General features: G+C 47.7%; 1 protein-coding gene across 1 annotated transcript in view; it reads right to left on the bottom strand.

Moving 5' to 3' along the window:
- Polr1a (RNA polymerase I subunit A) overlaps positions 1–17,055 on the bottom strand; it is a 60,260-nt gene extending 43,205 nt beyond the window's left edge. Inside the window, exons 1-10 of the mRNA XM_027948855.2 lie at positions 16,913–17,055; positions 14,588–14,792; positions 13,311–13,460; positions 8,860–8,967; positions 7,892–7,977; positions 7,669–7,772; positions 3,674–3,760; positions 2,660–2,765; positions 2,226–2,388; positions 29–199 (exon numbers count right to left, since the gene is read on the bottom strand). Coding sequence (XP_027804656.2) covers positions 29–199; positions 2,226–2,388; positions 2,660–2,765; positions 3,674–3,760; positions 7,669–7,772; positions 7,892–7,977; positions 8,860–8,967; positions 13,311–13,460; positions 14,588–14,792; positions 16,913–16,989 — 1,257 coding nt within the window. The 5' untranslated portion in view covers positions 16,990–17,055. The remainder of the gene's footprint in view (positions 1–28; positions 200–2,225; positions 2,389–2,659; positions 2,766–3,673; positions 3,761–7,668; positions 7,773–7,891; positions 7,978–8,859; positions 8,968–13,310; positions 13,461–14,587; positions 14,793–16,912) is intronic.
- Between the last annotated feature and the right edge of the window lie 88 nt (positions 17,056–17,143).

The raw sequence follows: 17,143 nt of genomic DNA, 5'->3' as shown, positions 1-17,143 counted from the left end.
CAGTAACGGGAATCCAACCCATGCTCACCTGTCTGATGCCAGGGTACTTTTCCATCATGAGTTTGTCCATCTCACTGTCAAACACAATGTTGACGTGGCTCTGAAGGCGAATCCAAATGTTGTACAGCTTGTCTGTGAGAGTCTGGCCTGGAAGTGTACTTAAAAAGGACCGGTCCATAGCCACCAAAGAGTCTTTTTCCTGGGAAAAATAAGGCCAAGAAAACAGGGATGGTGGGGGAAAACCCAAGTTGGCTTCTTTTACTTTTCTTTCCTCTCCCAGTCCTGACAAACACGCCCTGAGCTGCCTCTGAACGGAGGGACGGGTGGGAGTGCTGAGGAGCCTGTCTTCCCAGTGTGCACCATGGGCTGCAGGCTCGTCACGCGCCCACCAGCTTCTCTGTGGGTAAGATGAGCTCAGTGTGGACACAGGCTTCCTTCTCAGGGCAGATGCTGAGCACCAAAAGCTGGTGCCCAAGGAAGGGGAACCCAACTTTTTCCCACATCCACACTTCTCTGGAAGCTGTTATCTTGCCACATAACTAAGTTGCATATGGAATTTCAGTTTTAATTATGGTTTCAGAAAAACTTAACCCGATGTACTTATAAAAAACGAAGGCAGAACAATTCCTGAAGAGGAATAATGTTTGCCTCAGTGTTCTACGCCATTATGATTAGGTCCCTAAATGGGCTAAGTTGCTGGCTAATTCCTAGGCCTCTGAGTGTTCAAGCAATGAGCACTTGAATATTTCCGGCTTTTTTTTTGGTACTGGGGATTGAATCCAGGGGTGCTTAATCACTGAGCCACATCCCCAGCCCCTTTTAAAATATTTTGTTACAGACGGGGTCTTACTGAGTTGTCGAGGCTGGCTTTGAACTCGTGACCCTCCTGCCTCAGCCTCTCAAGCAGCTGGGATTACAGGTATGGCCCCTGTGCCTGGCCAGAAAATTTGGATATTTCTGCCCTGGTTCTGTCTTTTCCTCTTTTCCCTCTACCAGCACAGGGGAGATAAATACACAGAGGCCACAAACTGCCCTATAGCACCACCTACCGCTGGTGGCTGGCTACCATCTGTTCCTCTCTGGCTGCACATGACCCAGGAGACAATCACCTGAGTCCTCCAGTATGGGTCACATGAGAGAAGAAATCTATGGGGGGGAGACTCCTATGGGAACCAGCAGTGAAGTGGGCTTGTCCCCAGAGAAGAGGAGTCTTCAGTTACAGGGAAGGCAGTTATCTCTGCAGGCAGCATTCTGTCCCCTGCACAGGACGAGGTGGTCCCCCACCAGCCTGACCCACTGCTTAGGACATTCACTGGCTCAGGGCCCCAAGGTTACCGGTGAAGTGAGCAGGGCCTGTCCCACCATCAAGGCAATGGAACAAGGGAGCCAAAGGGAAGAAACAAGAACATGCCCACCAATCAGAGGGAAACTGACCTCGGAACTGGGAAGGATGCTGTTTCTGCAGAGACCAAGCCTTTTCTTCCCAAAAACGGTGTGCTCCAATTTTCAAGAGACACCAAGATGAAATTTCAGCCCTGGTCACTGGATCTGATTATCCTACAGTCTTCCCTCTCAAACTGGACTAGCCTGTAGCTGGCAGGTCTCTCTTACAGAGGGATGTGTTAAAATATTACAATGGCTGATCCAAGAAAGCTCCAAGAAGAATGCCTGGGCAACCCAGAGCACAAGGTCTAGGGAACAGTGGTGTCACCCCATGACAGACCTGGTTGGCAGGCACCTGAGGGCCCTGTTATCCAAGGCTGGAGATGGCCATATCTATCTGCACCCAGAGAGCACCCTTGGGCTGGGAAGTCCTTGAGTGATCTCAGCAAGCTGAGTGTCCAATCCATCAACATACCCACTGAAGACTCAGTGCTGAGTGGGCTCAGGATCGGCAGCTGTGACAGTCCTACCCTGTAAAACTGCCATTTTAAACACTGGCTTCCGGATCCAGTGAGCCCAAAGCAGAGTTCCAGTAGTGTGACCCAGGAGGGAAGGGGACGTTTCTCCTGGAGCTGCCAGCACCTGGTGGCTCGGAACAGCTGAGGTGTGAATCCACCACAAACCACACACAGAATTAAAGGGACTTAACTAAAGGGTACCTGGTATGGCAGCCATGGGCAGAACGCAGACCACAGCCCGACCTTTCCAGGCTCGTGCATGTCCCCAAACCCACAGCCCCACCAAGGGTCCTGTCAGTGTCCTCCACAGCGTGTGGTCCTGACCTCATCTGTGCTGAGCGCTGCCACCCCACAGGGCAGCTGCTGTTCTTGCGCCATCAGTGCCAGAAGTTTCCGGATCAGAACGACATCCTTCATGACAGCCTGCAAGTTCACCGTCTGGCCATTGGTAAACATCTGGTCCCCCAGGCGATTGACAGGGCGATACCTGCGGGGACCACAGGGCAAGGAATGCCCAGTGTTAGAAGGGCCTGTCCTGCGGCCCCCACCCTGCCTGCTGTGGGCAGCACACACACCACACTCAACAGGGGCCACCCTCCCGCCCGGGCCTGCAGTCAGAGGCAAGGAGCCCACCACACAGCCTACAGAGGAGACTGCTGTGCGATGGTTAGCACATGACCCTCCCAGGGCCTCCCCAAGTCCGTATTCACGCCTCAGCCAAGCTTATCAGGTAACATAAGGAAACTGAAGGGCATTACCTGGAGGGAGGCACCACCACGAAATCTAAAAAGAACATACTCGGATTGAATCTGGATTCCATGCCAACATCGACCAGTCCCGAGAAAAGGTAATTCAGAAAGAACCCTGTGTTTGAAACAGAGAAACCAAGCAGACCACGTCAGTCTGTATGTGAGGACAGCCACGAAGCCACTGATGAGAGGAAAACTTGAATAGAGGACATCCACCCTCCCATGGTACCCTTTCTCCCAAAACCAAACCGGAGACAGCAAGACAGCAAATGCTGCTTCCCAGAGGCCGAGGGGCAGGCCTGGGAAGCCTTCCCATTCACATGCCCTCCCCAAACCTGAAACTCCTATATGGTTAAGGATCTATTCCCCGGCATTTACAAAACATCCCACACAAAGGCCAGTCAAGAGGCTCTTCTGTGATCAGAGATGTAGGAAGTTTCTAGTGATATAAAAAAGTGCTCAGAGAAAATGAATCCAACGTGCCAGGGCTTGTCACAGGAACGTCAGTCCCTGGAGATTTTCCTGATGCCCTTTAGTGGGGCCATCATTCTGACACTGCTGCTGGTGTGTCAGGAGCGCCAGAGCCTGAACATGCTGCATAGGCCCCGTTACAGACTCAGAGAGGAATGGGGTGTTCCTTGTTATAGGGAACTAAAATGTATAGACACCCTAATTTAAAAAAAAAAGTTCATTCTTAATTCTGAAAAAGAATCCCCAATCTTTTAAAAGGACTTTTACGAATGGGCACTTAGCATAAGGTGGAACACTCTGGACCTTCCAACACTTGTCAGTCTGCATTAAGTGAGGCCACTGCAGCTCTCACCTAATGACCAGGCTCAGTTACAATCAGGGCCGAGTTCTTAGTGCTGGGCCCCTGCTTCAAATTCAATGTACTCTGAAGCTTGTCCCAAACCCACAGGTCTACTTCAGGAGACAGCGATGACAAGGGCAGCCTTAAGAAAAACAGGACTAATAAGGCAGGTTAACAAGCGTGGAGATGACAGGGGCTGCCCGGCAAAGCACCTTCATTCTTCCAAATGGAGAAAAGATGTTCCCGGGCACTGCTGGGCGTCAAGTACCCTCGTTTTCCCATCTGAGCTTCCTCAATTCCTGCAGCAGAAGAGGGGAAATCAGAGCACTGTGAGTCAATACCAAGTCCCCCTTCAGTAATCGGATTTATCCATGTTTTTGGTAACCAGGGATTGAACTCGGGGGTGCTTATCCACTGAGCCTTATCCCCAGCCTTTATTTTGTTTTTTGAGACATGGTCTCACCCAGTTGCTTAGAGTCTTTCTAAGTTGCTGAGGCTGGCTTTGAACTTGGATTCTCCTGCTTCAGCCTCCCAACTACTGAGATTACAGGTATTCACCATCATGCCTGGCTGATTTTTTATCAATTCTTTGTCTTTATTCTGCAAAGCCTGCAACTTGTCAATCTTTAGGACAGGATATTCTCAGCCCTGGACTTCCCCCTTACTCTAATCTAAAGTAATGAGAACAATGTAGCTATCTTATAAAACCTGAAAAATTGAGCAAAAGAAAACAATATCTACTCTCCTATCAAATTCACAACCATTATTTTTTGGGCGGAGTGGGTGTTGCTGGGAATGGAACCCAGGGCCTGTGTACACTAGGTAAGCGCTCTACCGCTGAGCTACACCCCAGCCCTATCACTTTTATATGCTCTTTTCCAGCCCTCTGGTTTATATAAGAGCTCGATTAGCTGACTGACAAGGATAACTAAGCAGTGTCATTTTCTAGTGTCAAAACTATCAAACTTTTCGGAGATATATTCACTGAAATTGAGATTGCTCCACCTGATTGATCTTTGTGGAATAATCAGGGCAGGAACCATGCCTTGCCTGTGCTCCTAAGCCCTGACACAGCGTCTGGCTCACAGCAGATGTTAAAGAGCCACTGGTTTAAGCACGTTGCACCCGGAAGGTACCTATACTGGACACTCTACTCTTAGTCAGGTGCAATGGCCGCGCCTGCAATGCCAGTGATTCATTCTAGAAGCTGAGGCAGGAGGATCACAAGTTTAAGACCAGCGAGGGCAACTTAGCAAGATCCTGTCTCAAAATAAAATAAAATAGAAAAAGAACCAGGAATAAAGTGCCCTGGGTTCAATTCACCAGTACTACAACAAAAAGTGTGTGTGTGGGGGGGGAACACCCCATCCTCTTGCCTTTTTCTATACTTTAAGATCTTAGTTTCAGCAGCAGCTTGGGAGGCTGAGACAGGAGGATTGTGAGTTCAAAGCCAGCCTCAGCAACAGTGAGGTGCTAAGCTACTCAGTGAGACCCTGTCTTTAAATAAAATACAAAACAGGACCGGGGATGCAGCTCAGTGGTTGAGTGCCCCCCTCCCCCGAGTTCAATCCCCAGTACCAAAATAAATAAATAAATAAATAAATAAATAAATTTTAGTTTCATTCTATCTCTGTTTCTCTCATTACTTTCTTTATAATCTGCAGAGGGTGTGTCATCAAAAGCTTTCAGAGAAATCTGTGGTTTGGACAACAATAAATGTATCATAATTTATTTAACTAGTCTCTATTAATGGGCCATTAAGTCGCGTCCTACTTTCCACTATTTAAACGTTGCTGTGGGTATTTTAATTTCTTAGGATAAAGTCATATAGAACTGCTGGGTCAAGGAGTTTGCACACTTGTTTTGACACCCATGAAACAAAACATTTCAATAGTGAACGCAAGTGAAGGAAGCACAGGCACAGGAAGAGGAGCAGCTCTGACCTCGGGAAAGCCACAGCCTTGGAAAGCTGAGCGTGCAGTGGGAAAATGGAGCCCACTCTTTTCAGAACAGCTCTGTGCTCCTTCTGGAAGTGAGCATCTGACTCTGCCCCCTGGACAGGCCAGAGGGCTCAGGAAGCCTGGTGGAATCTCCCCAGCTCCGCCCAGTCGTGTCTCCACTGCTGTGCAGGCCACCCTGAGGCAGACTGATGTGTCCAGACACAAGAGGTCACCTCCTCACAAAGCACTCCCACCACTTGCGACAGTGCCGTCTGCCCAGCTGGACCTCAGAGAGCCTCCTGAGGGCTTCCTTTGCCTGCAACAGATGCTAAATGGGAAATGTCTGGAGGTCAGATAATCTGGGAAAGCCCAGGTCTCAGTGGGCGGGGCTTCTTGGGTGCCAGAGTCCTTATTAAGTGCTACTACGCTCGAGGATTTGGGGGCGCAGAGTGCTTCAAGCGCGGAGGGCACTCCATACGGCTCAGCGGTCTGGCGGGAACAGGCCTCACTTAGTGGCTTCCTGTGGTCTACAGAACACGTCCAGGCCATGGAAAGATACCAAACTGCTCCCTGAGCCACTGTCACCTGCAGCCTCCTCCAAGAGCAGAGGCCACATGGCCTAGTGTCCGTCTTAGAGCTGTGTCCCCCTTGGACCCCACAGTCCTGGGCATGATGCTGAGTGTCCAACAAGCAAATCTCTGTTAAACACAGCAATCTAACCCCAGAGCTGAGAGACTACTGCTTCATATTCCCAGGGCAGGGACCTCTGGCCGCACCACCCCTGCTCAGGGTGGCAGTGAAAGAAGACTTCAGAAGTCTCGTACAGCTGAAAGCACTGGAGACTAGTGCTAGAAATCGGCCCCCAAAACAGCCATCTTCCAGAATTCTGATCATCTCTGTTCTCGACCTATTAGCACTTTCTAAAGCATCCTAAGGGCCACAGCAGCAAATCCTACTGGTTTTAAGAAAAAGCTGTCTTATGGGCTATTTATGAGTAAGCGAAGGAAAACCCACTCTTGTGCTGCTGTTACCCACTAATCTAAGTTGGCTTTCTAAATGCAATGTGGTATCTGGACTGGTCCTCGAACACAAAAATGCCAATACTGAAAAAATTGTAGAACTTCAAATAAAGCCTGTAATTCATTCAACAGTATTGTGCCAGTATCAAGCTCTTAGTTCTGACAAATGCACACGGTGACCTGAAACATTAGGGCAAACTGAATAAAGAGTACACAGGGACTCTATTTACCATGTTTTCTACTCCTCTGTAAGTCTCAAATGATTTTAAGTAAAAAGGCTATTACAAAATAACAGGCAGGTTTGTTATTTACTGCCTGCCTTGCCAGAATCTTCACTGTGAAAGACAAAACTCACATGTCCAGAAGAACCATGTCCCTGCCCGCTCCACATACAGCCCTGGGAAAGGCACAGAGCATTTGCTGTGGATCTCTCTGTTCATGTGACTCCCTCCATCTGGGCCAGAGGTTTGTCATGGTCACTCCACGGAGCTGGAATCAAAGCTCCAAGAAGCAGCCATCGCTGAGTCGCTCGCAGCACACAGCAGAGCCGATCCGACTGCAGTCACAGATGTGCTTTCCTGCCCTGGCATGTTAGTCTTGACTAGAAACAGACACCCACAGCACATACACTGAGTGACAGGCACTAGTCTCAGTACTCCCAGGAATACTTTATGTAACCCTCACCATTTCAGAATAAATTAAGAAAAATATGAAGCCTACCACTACAGAAACAGAAGAGTGAACACCCTCGGTCAGTCCTAGTTAGTTCTCAACTACCCAAGGGCAGAGCAGAGCTAGGAGACTGCCCACAGGGTCCTGGTGAGCAGCCACAGCAGCCTCTTTGGAGAACTTCAAATAAAGCCTGTAATTCACTCGATAGTTTTGAACCAAACTGCGCTTTTTGTTAAATGCTTATAGTTGTTAAAATTATTTGCCCACATTTTACTCCAAAATAAACCTACATTTGTTTTATACTAAAATGTTTCAACATATTTGCAAGGTATATTCTGATATTTCTTATTCAAAAATCTTTCAGAAAAATAAGCACGGAGGCCAGAGGCACTGTGGGGCACTGACCCACTGGGTTTCTTGGGTGAGAGGCCTGGATGCCATTCCTCTGCTGGCCCTACAAACACATGGCAGAGGAGCATGTAGCAACAGGACCAGGTACTCCCAAGGTGTGGAACACACGATGGCCACACAGGAGCAAAATTGTCAAGGAGCCCCCTCCAGACCCCAGCAGCTTACCCAGGGGCTCGGCATCCGTCTGGCCAGACTTCCTGTGCACCACAGCTGGATATGTGATTGTCAGCTTGCTGTTGTGCTCCTTTCGAACAACTGACCGCCCAGTCCTGTGGGTAAGGACACAGTGGTGAAGGAAACACTGCCCCACAAGACACTCGGGAGTGAGGCCAGAGACCAGCCAGCACCTTTTATCCTAGGGAAGGGAAGGCAGGTGCCCAACACTCACTTGCAGTGGGGACATCGCTTAGCAGACATGTGTGCCTTCCAGAAGTAAGCAATGAGTTTGCTTCTGCTCTCACACACATTTTTCACCTGTCACAAAAAACCAGAGGACTTGGAGTGCCATTTTCATCTCATGGTTTCCACCATTTTTAACCACAGGAAATCACCCTTACTTTCTTAGATGAAAATCTCCCAAAGCTGCTGGGGGGCAGGGGTAGCTCCATGGTAAAGCATTTGTCTAGCATGAGCCAGGCCCTGGGTTCAATCCCCAGTACCACAAAAGGTACTCAACAAATGCCAGTTACTCTAATTTTTAATCCAAAGCTTTCTGGATGCAGCTGCTGTTTGTGCTGCTGCCACCTCAGGGGGCCTTGGGCTCTGAGGAAGGCACATCCACATGGTTCTGTGCCCAGTGCAAACAGGCCCCAGGAGCTTTGCAACCTACACATGGGCCCTACCCCAGACCAGTTAAATCAGAACCTCTGGTGGGAGGACTGTGCACAAGATGAACCAGGTCTCAAGATCAGTACTGCAGTCAACTGTCTACCCTATTCGTTCATTCAGTGACTAAATGGATGCTTACACAGTGCTGTGGAGAGGTGGCCAGGGCAGCAGTGGTTTAGAGAGGCACTGGAGGAGGGAGAGAAGGAAACAGCTGTTTCCTAACTAGGACTGACTGAGGGTGTTCACTCTTCTGTTCATATTCTCAGAGTGGGTGCTGGTGGACACTATACCTGAATGACCTATGTCATCCCCTATCTTTGGTCCTGCAGCAGGCAGTAAAGATGGGAAAATGGGCATCTAGGGGCAGTTATATAACTTGCAAGGTCACAGGCCTCCAAAGAGTTAGGGCTGGAATTTAAATCCAGACCTACTTTGGATAGCCAATATTTGCAAATGAAAGTACAGAGGGAACCATGGTAATAACACCAAGAACCCGGTGTCACAGGAAGAGACACAGTGACAACTCACGTGTGCGCCCTGAGTCCCCAGGAGGTTGTTCTGCAGAACCTTGGTTGTGTACTGTTCTAACTCTTCCTGAATTTCAAAGGCAGAAGGATCAGCATTTTCTTCCAGAAACTGAAAACAAAAAGAAAAACTGTATTATCAGAGCAAAGAAAGCATATGTCTGACGTGCAGCTCTGCCAGGGCGAAGAGGGAGCCTGGAGGAAGAGCAGCACATGATGCCACACCGCACCTCAGAGCAGGGAGGCGCTGTGACATCCCAAACACCTGCTTCCAGCACCGATGTGTTGGCTCCACAGAGCAAATCAGCATAAACCACGACTGCAAAGGACCAAGACAGATACGATGGCTTTGTAATCTTAACCCTCTGGGGTCCTGACAGGACAAACTGAAGGGAAAACAGAAATCTGGCAAGGTTACAGAGAACATGGGCGTGGCTGAGCACTCTGCCTCCAAGGAAGATATGGACATAGATGTCCACAAGGCTCCCTGGTGCTGTGATATGACAGCACTTTGCACATTTTCCAATTAGCAAATTCTGACACCCTCAAAAAGTGCAAGAGACAGCGATCAAAGCCTAGAGCCAATGCCAGGACAGAAATCTACAGGACATCGGCTGCGACACACAGTAAGAGGACCCAAGGGCCACCCCCTTAGGATCCCCAGCCCTCACACAATCACTCAGGTAGTCCAGGGAGCCTTAAGCTCTGAGCCTGAACTAGAACAGTACAGGTTGGCAGTGCAGCCAAACACACAGCAGAAGCAACCAGACGCCTCTCTGGAGGAAAGCAGCAGCATCCCAGGCCTCGAACTCTTTCCTGACAGATCTCTAAATACATCCAAAGTCAAAAATCACTGCAGAAGGACAGGGAAGAAGAGGGGGTTTCTGGATGTGGGCAATATCTTCATTTTGTAAATGATCACATTTTTATGTGCATATTTTTAAAAAGAATTTCAAAGACAGTAGATACCTCAAGTAATTTAGTGCATATAAATTTAAAACTTTAGATGAGATGAACAAATCCCTAGAAAAATGCTACTTACTTAGAGTAGTTTTAAGTAGAGTAAAGGTTTAAGAACCACCCCCCCTTGGACAAATTTGACCCTAGGTTACCTTTTTAGCTCTGTTCCCCTGGAAATGTGGCTAAATGTAGAAATGTAACTTGTGTTACTAGGCAATACTGCTGAGGGCAAAAATGACTCCAACTGGTTGGGACTGCATCTGGACTAGAAAGACGATGACCTGGAACAACATCCTCTAGCCTCCCTGACTAGCATGTCCTGGGGGGGGGTCCCCGGCAGCTCAGCCCACAGAACTCTAAAGACACTGCTTCCTCTTGGGGCATGGAGTTTCTAGTTCAGGTGGCTCCCAGAGCCACAGCTGGGGTCTTGTTTTGCTACTCTACAGTCAAGTGGAAATGACTGTCAGAACATTGCCAAGGAGAAATGCCCAGCACCATCTTGCTGACACACGGTGTGTCCAATCTTCCACAAACTCTCCCAGAGCATTTTAGGGAGAGAGATTCCTTAACTCATTTTAAGGCTGAGAAAAATCTACATTTCCAAATTCAAAAGGCCAATATGTGAAAGCAAATTGACAAACCAATCTCACTCATGATTATTAATGCAAAAATCATAAAGAAAATATTAGGAAATCCAATCCAGTAATATATATAAAAAGAAATACATCAAGAACAAGTTGAGTTTATGCCAGGAATCCAAAGTCACCATTAGAAAGGAATCAAGTAATTTCACTATGTTACTTAGTTAAAAGAATAAGGAAGCAGATGGAGATACTATTGCCCATTTTCCTATAGAAATGGAATGGAGAAGTTGACTGTGGAAGTATAACTGTCTACTTTATGCTTTGAATGTAGCCCCTGCTGCTCTGCCACTGCGACTGACTTTTTAATGAATGTCAACTCCAACAGAGAGCACAGGGAATGTAGCCTTTGAGTCACCTCTTTAAAAGCCCCATGTTCCCACTAATGGGCAGAATCACATCCTTTGGGACAGAAGCCCCCTGTGTTTCTTCTTTCCTAGCAAAGTAATAAACCTTCTTTTCCTTTTTCTCAAAAAAAATAAATAAATAAATAAAAACCAAAAAATAAAAACAAAATCACCAAAGCAAAAAAAACTTGCAAATCAGTAAATTGAAATTAATAAAACACTACCACCTAATCCTCAGATACCATTCAAGTTTTGTCAGTTCACGCAATAGCATCCTTTTATAGCAAAAAGCATCCTGTTCTGGGCTGGGTTGTGGCTCAGTGACAGAGCACTTCCCTCACACATGTGAGGCACTGGGTTTGATCCTCAGTACCACATGAAAATAAACACACAAATAAAGATATTGTGTCCATGCATAACTAAAAAAAATTAAAGAAAAAAAAAAAGCATTCCGTTCTGAGCCACCTGTTATACTCCTTGTCACGTCTCGAATCTCTCCCTCTCAATAGCTCCTCAGTCTCTGAAGGCACTGAGGCTTCTTCTGCGCATTACAGGCAAGGTCCATGACTGTACTTCAATTCAGGTACAGGATATATCCTCAGGGTCAAGGTCAGCCGGGCCATCTTGGCAGAACACCCAGAAGCACCATCCTTCTCCCTGCAAGAGGGAGTGCCGACCTCCCCTACTGTGGAGCCCCTACTCCCCAGCCTCTGCTGTTACAAGATGATGGCGTGGTGCTTGAGTGTGTGAGGGCCCAGGACTTGCACTTTAGACACTCTTCCACTTTCACCAGTGAGAACTCATGGGTTCCTATTCAATTCCATGTGTTGAAATCATTTACTATTGTCACTTATTTTTATGTTAGAATTGTCCCAGATTCAGCTAATGTGTGCCTTTGTGTTCTCCGATGTGTTCCCCTTACTCTCTGAGCACGATCGTGCTCTCTGGCACTTGCCGTCCCAGCCTCAGGATGGCCATCTCTTCAGAGGCCCTGTCAGCAGGGCATGGTCTCGTGCTACATGTGTGCGTGCGACCACACTCCAGACCTCTGAGGGGCAAACCACATAGCACGGGCAAGCACACGCACGCACGCACACGTCTGATCTCCACACTGCAGGACGGACTCTAGCTTCCTGCTCTCCCTGACAGGGGAAATGCAGCTGGCACTGTCCTTCACTTCCGATTGATCTGATCAACCCCTTTCCATGCACACGACCCTCTCCCATGGCTGCCACCACCCTCTTCTGTGTGGAACCCTCACATCCACGCCAATCCAACCCCTTAGCCGGCCTCTTCCTTACCCTCTTTGGGGTCACCACACAGGTACCTTTTCACTGACCTGGCCTTATATCACATGCTCACCCTTTATTCCAAATGAACATCCCTCACCCTGTCTGAGCACTGGCATTCCTTGCAGGGCTGCCCACACATGCAGGGACCCCTTCTAGCTCTGTAGGCCAATGCTTCTGCTAGATGCCCCCAGAGTATTTCCTCTCCTGCTGGAGGGCACACTTTCACCCTGGGCCCCGCCTCTGTGGAGGCCACTTTGTTCTGCCCTCCTAGAGTCTTCAGGACTTCAGTACTCAAGAGGAGTGTGAAGGAAAGGCCAGCGCCTTCTCTTTGTGAGAACAAACAAGATGAGGACGTCCCACTACCTCTTCAACCTGGTAACACAGACAGCCACCAGAGCAAGGTACACCAGATAAACAAAGCAGATTTTGCAGGTGATGTGACTGCACTTAAAATCTGAAAGCAGCTACAGGAAAAGTATTAAAATTGATAAAACAGTTCTGAAAGGTTTCTTCAAATGAAAATTAATAGTATTTTGGAATTCTAACACAGAAAGTGAAAATTTTAATAAGGTTTTTAAAATATCACCAGAAAGCCTACACTAAATACTAATTATGAAAGGAAAAAAACACTCTTTGGAGCACAGAGACCCGGGGATCCCCACCTTATCCCGAAATAGCCACACAGCACAAGCATCAGTGGAATAACCTGACGCCATGCATCCCCCGAAACAACACAATACAAACTCTCCCCGGTCCTAGTGATTGCACTCTTACCAGAGGCCAATCTAATGAGGAATAATCTGACAAATCAGAGTGTTAGAAACGCTGTAGGACAGCTGCCCCAGAATCTTCAAAAAAAATTCATCGTCACGAAAAAGAATTTCCTACATTAGAATGTTCTACAGCCCAAAGGGCTGTAATAATCAAAAGGCCTGGGTCCCTCCAGGATCCTGGGTCCCGGCAGGAGATGGCTGGCTCATGGACAGACCCGGGTCCGGGCAGGAGATTGCTCACTATACCGCCTCTCCCTGCTGTCCTCATCAACACTACTCTGACCACTGTAGAGCCTCGGTTCTTATGCCCAGCTCCTGCAACCCAGTTATAAAGATCACATATTCTGGGGACTAGCAGGGTGGCAATTAGGAACATCATACAAACATCTCAGTTCCCACCATCTGGCTTTCTGCATTCCCATGGCCACCACTTTCCACGTACCCTGCTCAGAATTCGCTCCAGCTCATAGACTGCTTGTAGGGCCCCAACTTCCAGAACTCTCAGCTGGCAGACCAAGAGGTGAACCACAGCCCGGGGACAAGTCAGCATGTGGCAGTTTAAACAGGAGCCTCGGAGGAGCAGGTAGAGTTTCTGAAAAGAGAGGATAAAAAGATACAAGACATTAAAAAGAGACAAGTGCTCACAGGATTCCCAGGGCACTCACAAGATTCCACTCCCTTAAGAATGCCACAGCAGCCTAGACATGTAGAAAGGCCTTTCTGATCCTAATTAAATGTTCTCCTCTCTTTTTTTAAGGTTTCATTTTAACCCATTAAAATTTGAAATTTACTTACTAAGATGTATAGCCTGAGGTTGGGAATTACTTTAACTCAACTACTTAGCAGAAACAACTTTTCTTAACAGATTAACAGACAAATCACATCCATGTACGCCACCACCTCAGCTTAAAAAACACTCCTGGAGGTTGGGTTAGCTGATGTAAAGAGCTAAACACGCACGAGCAGGGCCCTAGACAGTAGCTCCATTTTCATCTAACTCCTGGGCTTCCTGGGGCTTTGCTTCTCCTGCCACTGAACAAGACCCTAAGGCCTCACCAGAAGGACTCAAAGGCCTTTCCACTCAAGTTCCCTGTTACTAGGAGGAGCCACGCAGGTTTTTGAAAGGCACAAAGGCCATGTAACAAAAGTTGCAGAGGGTAAATCTGAACATTTTCCCCCTAAGTGAATAGAACCACATGCTGTGGTTCTTCTCAATTGGAATCAAGCTGAAATTTCAGTTAGGCTATAGGTAAAATGAAGCTAGAGACTAAGCATCCCTAATCCAAAAATCCCAACATGAGACCAGAAGGGGAAAATTCCATATCTGACCTCATGTGACAGGTCACAGTTAAAATACAGGCATTTTAGAAACACTTCATGAAATTGTCTTTAGGCTGTACATATAAGGTGCATGTAAAACATGAATGAACTTCATATTTAGACTTGGAGGCCATCCCCAAGAGGTCTCAACACGTATGTGCAAATGTTCCAAAATCTGAGAGTAAAATTCACAGCACTTTTGGTCCCAAGAATTTTATAAAAAGGACCCCGATCTGTGTGGCATTTTGCTACTCAAGGTACTCCCTTTCTTTCTAGAGAACACTTGAACTCACAGTATAGGAATGCAACCTCCTCCCACACACCCTGCTGGGGAGACGCGGCCCTCACAATCCCATCAGCACACAATCCCAAGACCCGTGCGCCCTGGGCAGCACATACATCAAAGAGGAGCGGGTTGTACACTGTGAGTGGCAGTTCAATGTGGCCTAGGTGTCCGGAGCAGTTGTTGAAATCTTGCACACAGGTGGAGCACACCTCTTTAGAATCCGCAGGGCCCAAAGCTAAGTCATATAGGCCGTTTGCTGATGGGTTCCCCAAGCTGTCCAGGTACCGAGGGTTTGTGATAGATTTAACGCTTAATTTCCTAAGGAGATAAAAGAAATAAAAAAAAAAAAACTCAGGCCACCAAGTGCTGAGCATAGCTCCTCTAGCCATTCACTCACACACTCAACAAGCACCTACTGGATGTTTACCATGGGCCAGATGTAGGTTTGGGTGCTGGGTAACAGACAAGAATGCCTGCTTGTAGGCCTTCCATTCTAATGGGGGGAAGAGACAGAAAATGCTGGAGAAAATAACGCAAGGGAGGGAAGACAAACAATGCAGGGGTATGCCAGTGGCCAGAAAAGCCCACGCCAAAGAAATACCTGGGCAAACGCCTGAAATAGATGAGGGAGCAAATGCGGTCACTGAGCAGAGAGGGCTTTATAGAAACAGCAGGAAAGTGCAGACATTCTGAAGTGGGTGCATGGTGGGATAGGAGGCCAGGGTACCTGGAAGAGAGGTGAGGTCAAGGACCAGAAGAGTAGAATGACCCTTCCAGGTAATTTTAAGGACTTGACATTTACCCTGATAGAAAGCTGCTAAAATATAACATGACGTGATTAGAATTTCTAGGGTAGCACATTATTATCATTGATACCTGTAGCTCAAGAGTTTGTTTATCTTTTTATTCAACCAGATTTAAGGATAAAAAATGAATAAGACTGAGATGGAAGGCTACGGAGCAAAACGTTGGTTGCCAAAAAGTAGAGGGAGAGGGGCATGAGGAGCGATTGTATAACAACTGTATTAGCTTTACATTCAACTCCAAATCCAAACATGTCTATGATCTTAGCAATGGATATAAATTTGCTCATGCTCTTCTCTGAAAACTCCACAAGTATCTTTTGAAGAATTCAAGCAACCTAAAACATTTTTGCTTTTGCATGAAATTGTACTAGAATTTCTGGGTGAGCATATGTTACTGACTGGACTGGTAGCTCAGGAGTTCATCCATGCATTCAACCAGACTGGAGGATAAAAGAAAGGAAGGAGACATACAGCAGGAAATTCAAGGATAGAGAAAAGAACCGAATATAAACATGCATGGAAAGTAGGCAGGACACACAGAAAGATCTCAGAAAACAAGGACACTAAACCAAGACCTTAGGCTTGGTGGGGACAGAGTGAAGTGAGTCCCTCTGGCTAAAAGGATGTTGCATGCAGAGGAAACAGCTTGAAGATGCTGAAATATGACAGCAGTTTCTGCAGTATCCAAGAGGTCCAGGAGGGCAAGAAAAGGGTCATGCCATAGCTAAAAATCAGCATTGGCCTAATCATAGGAGTCTAAGTGGGCTATGCTAAGAAAGTAACTTTTATCTGAGGGTAACAGAAAACCTTTGGAGAGTTTTAAGGCTAACACTCGGAAAGACTAATTCTGTCTGTAACGTGAAGGGATTGGATAGGCATCAGGGTGAAGAGGAGAAGGTGGGAGAAAAAGAATTCAAATTCCTTAGAAAAGAATTCCTAATTTCTTAGTTTAGGAAAGGATCTAGTCTAAGGCAAAGGCAATGGGGGTGAAAAGAAGGATGAAAAATATGCAGGTCACACACTGCAAGAGTTCAGTAAGTAAACTACGCGTCAGGACAGAGGTATCACCATTTTGAAGATGCAGGTTTCCCTCAGCTGGAGGTGGGGAATGAATGTTGATTTTTTTGATGTATGAGTTTAAGATCTCTGTGAAATTCAAATATTTATTCAGAAACAGCTGAGTAAATGGGAAATCAGGTGACTTTTCAGGAAGATGTTTGCGCTGGAGATTTAAATTTGAGTCCCAGTAGCGAAAGTGTTGACACTGTATGGGGGGCAATATTTACAAAAAAAGAAAAGTGACCAGAAAAGGACCTCCGGGGACGCCAACAATTCATTCCCCAGTGAGTGGTTCGCGCCGCGGTGCGCGACGAGCGCACGTGGACGCTGGGAAGCGTCAGTGGGCGGACAAGCTGAAAACGAAGCAGGGACAGCAGAGGTACTTCTCATGAAAGTTAAAGGAGGACGTGTTCAGAGTATAGTCGCGAGTTGGAATGCTACGGTCCCGATCTGGCGGCCAGGCGGGACACGCGGCGGGGTGCTGGCAAGGCGTGAGAGCCGGAGCCAGCCCCGCAGGGTGCCCTGACAGGGAACGGAGCCGACGCGAAGCCCACCGGCCGCCCGCCCGCCTACCTGAGCTCCTCGGCCGAATACATCCCGAAGGAAACGCCCTGCAGCCGCCGCCAGGGCGTGTGCCTGGAGCCAGACATCCTAGCCAGCGCGAGGCCCAGGGTACCTCAACAGGGTACCTCAACGGACTCCCTCACAGCCTCAGGTCCGCAGCCACGCTGCGGTTCTTACTGCGCATGCGCGGACGCGGCCTCCGGAGCCCGCGCGGACGACACCACTCCCGCTGCGGGGGGG

This window comes from Marmota flaviventris, chromosome 14, assembly GCF_047511675.1.
Source record: "Marmota flaviventris isolate mMarFla1 chromosome 14, mMarFla1.hap1, whole genome shotgun sequence".
Taxonomy (NCBI): domain Eukaryota; kingdom Metazoa; phylum Chordata; class Mammalia; order Rodentia; family Sciuridae; genus Marmota; species Marmota flaviventris.
This window is presented reverse-complemented; position numbering and strand designations above follow the sequence as displayed.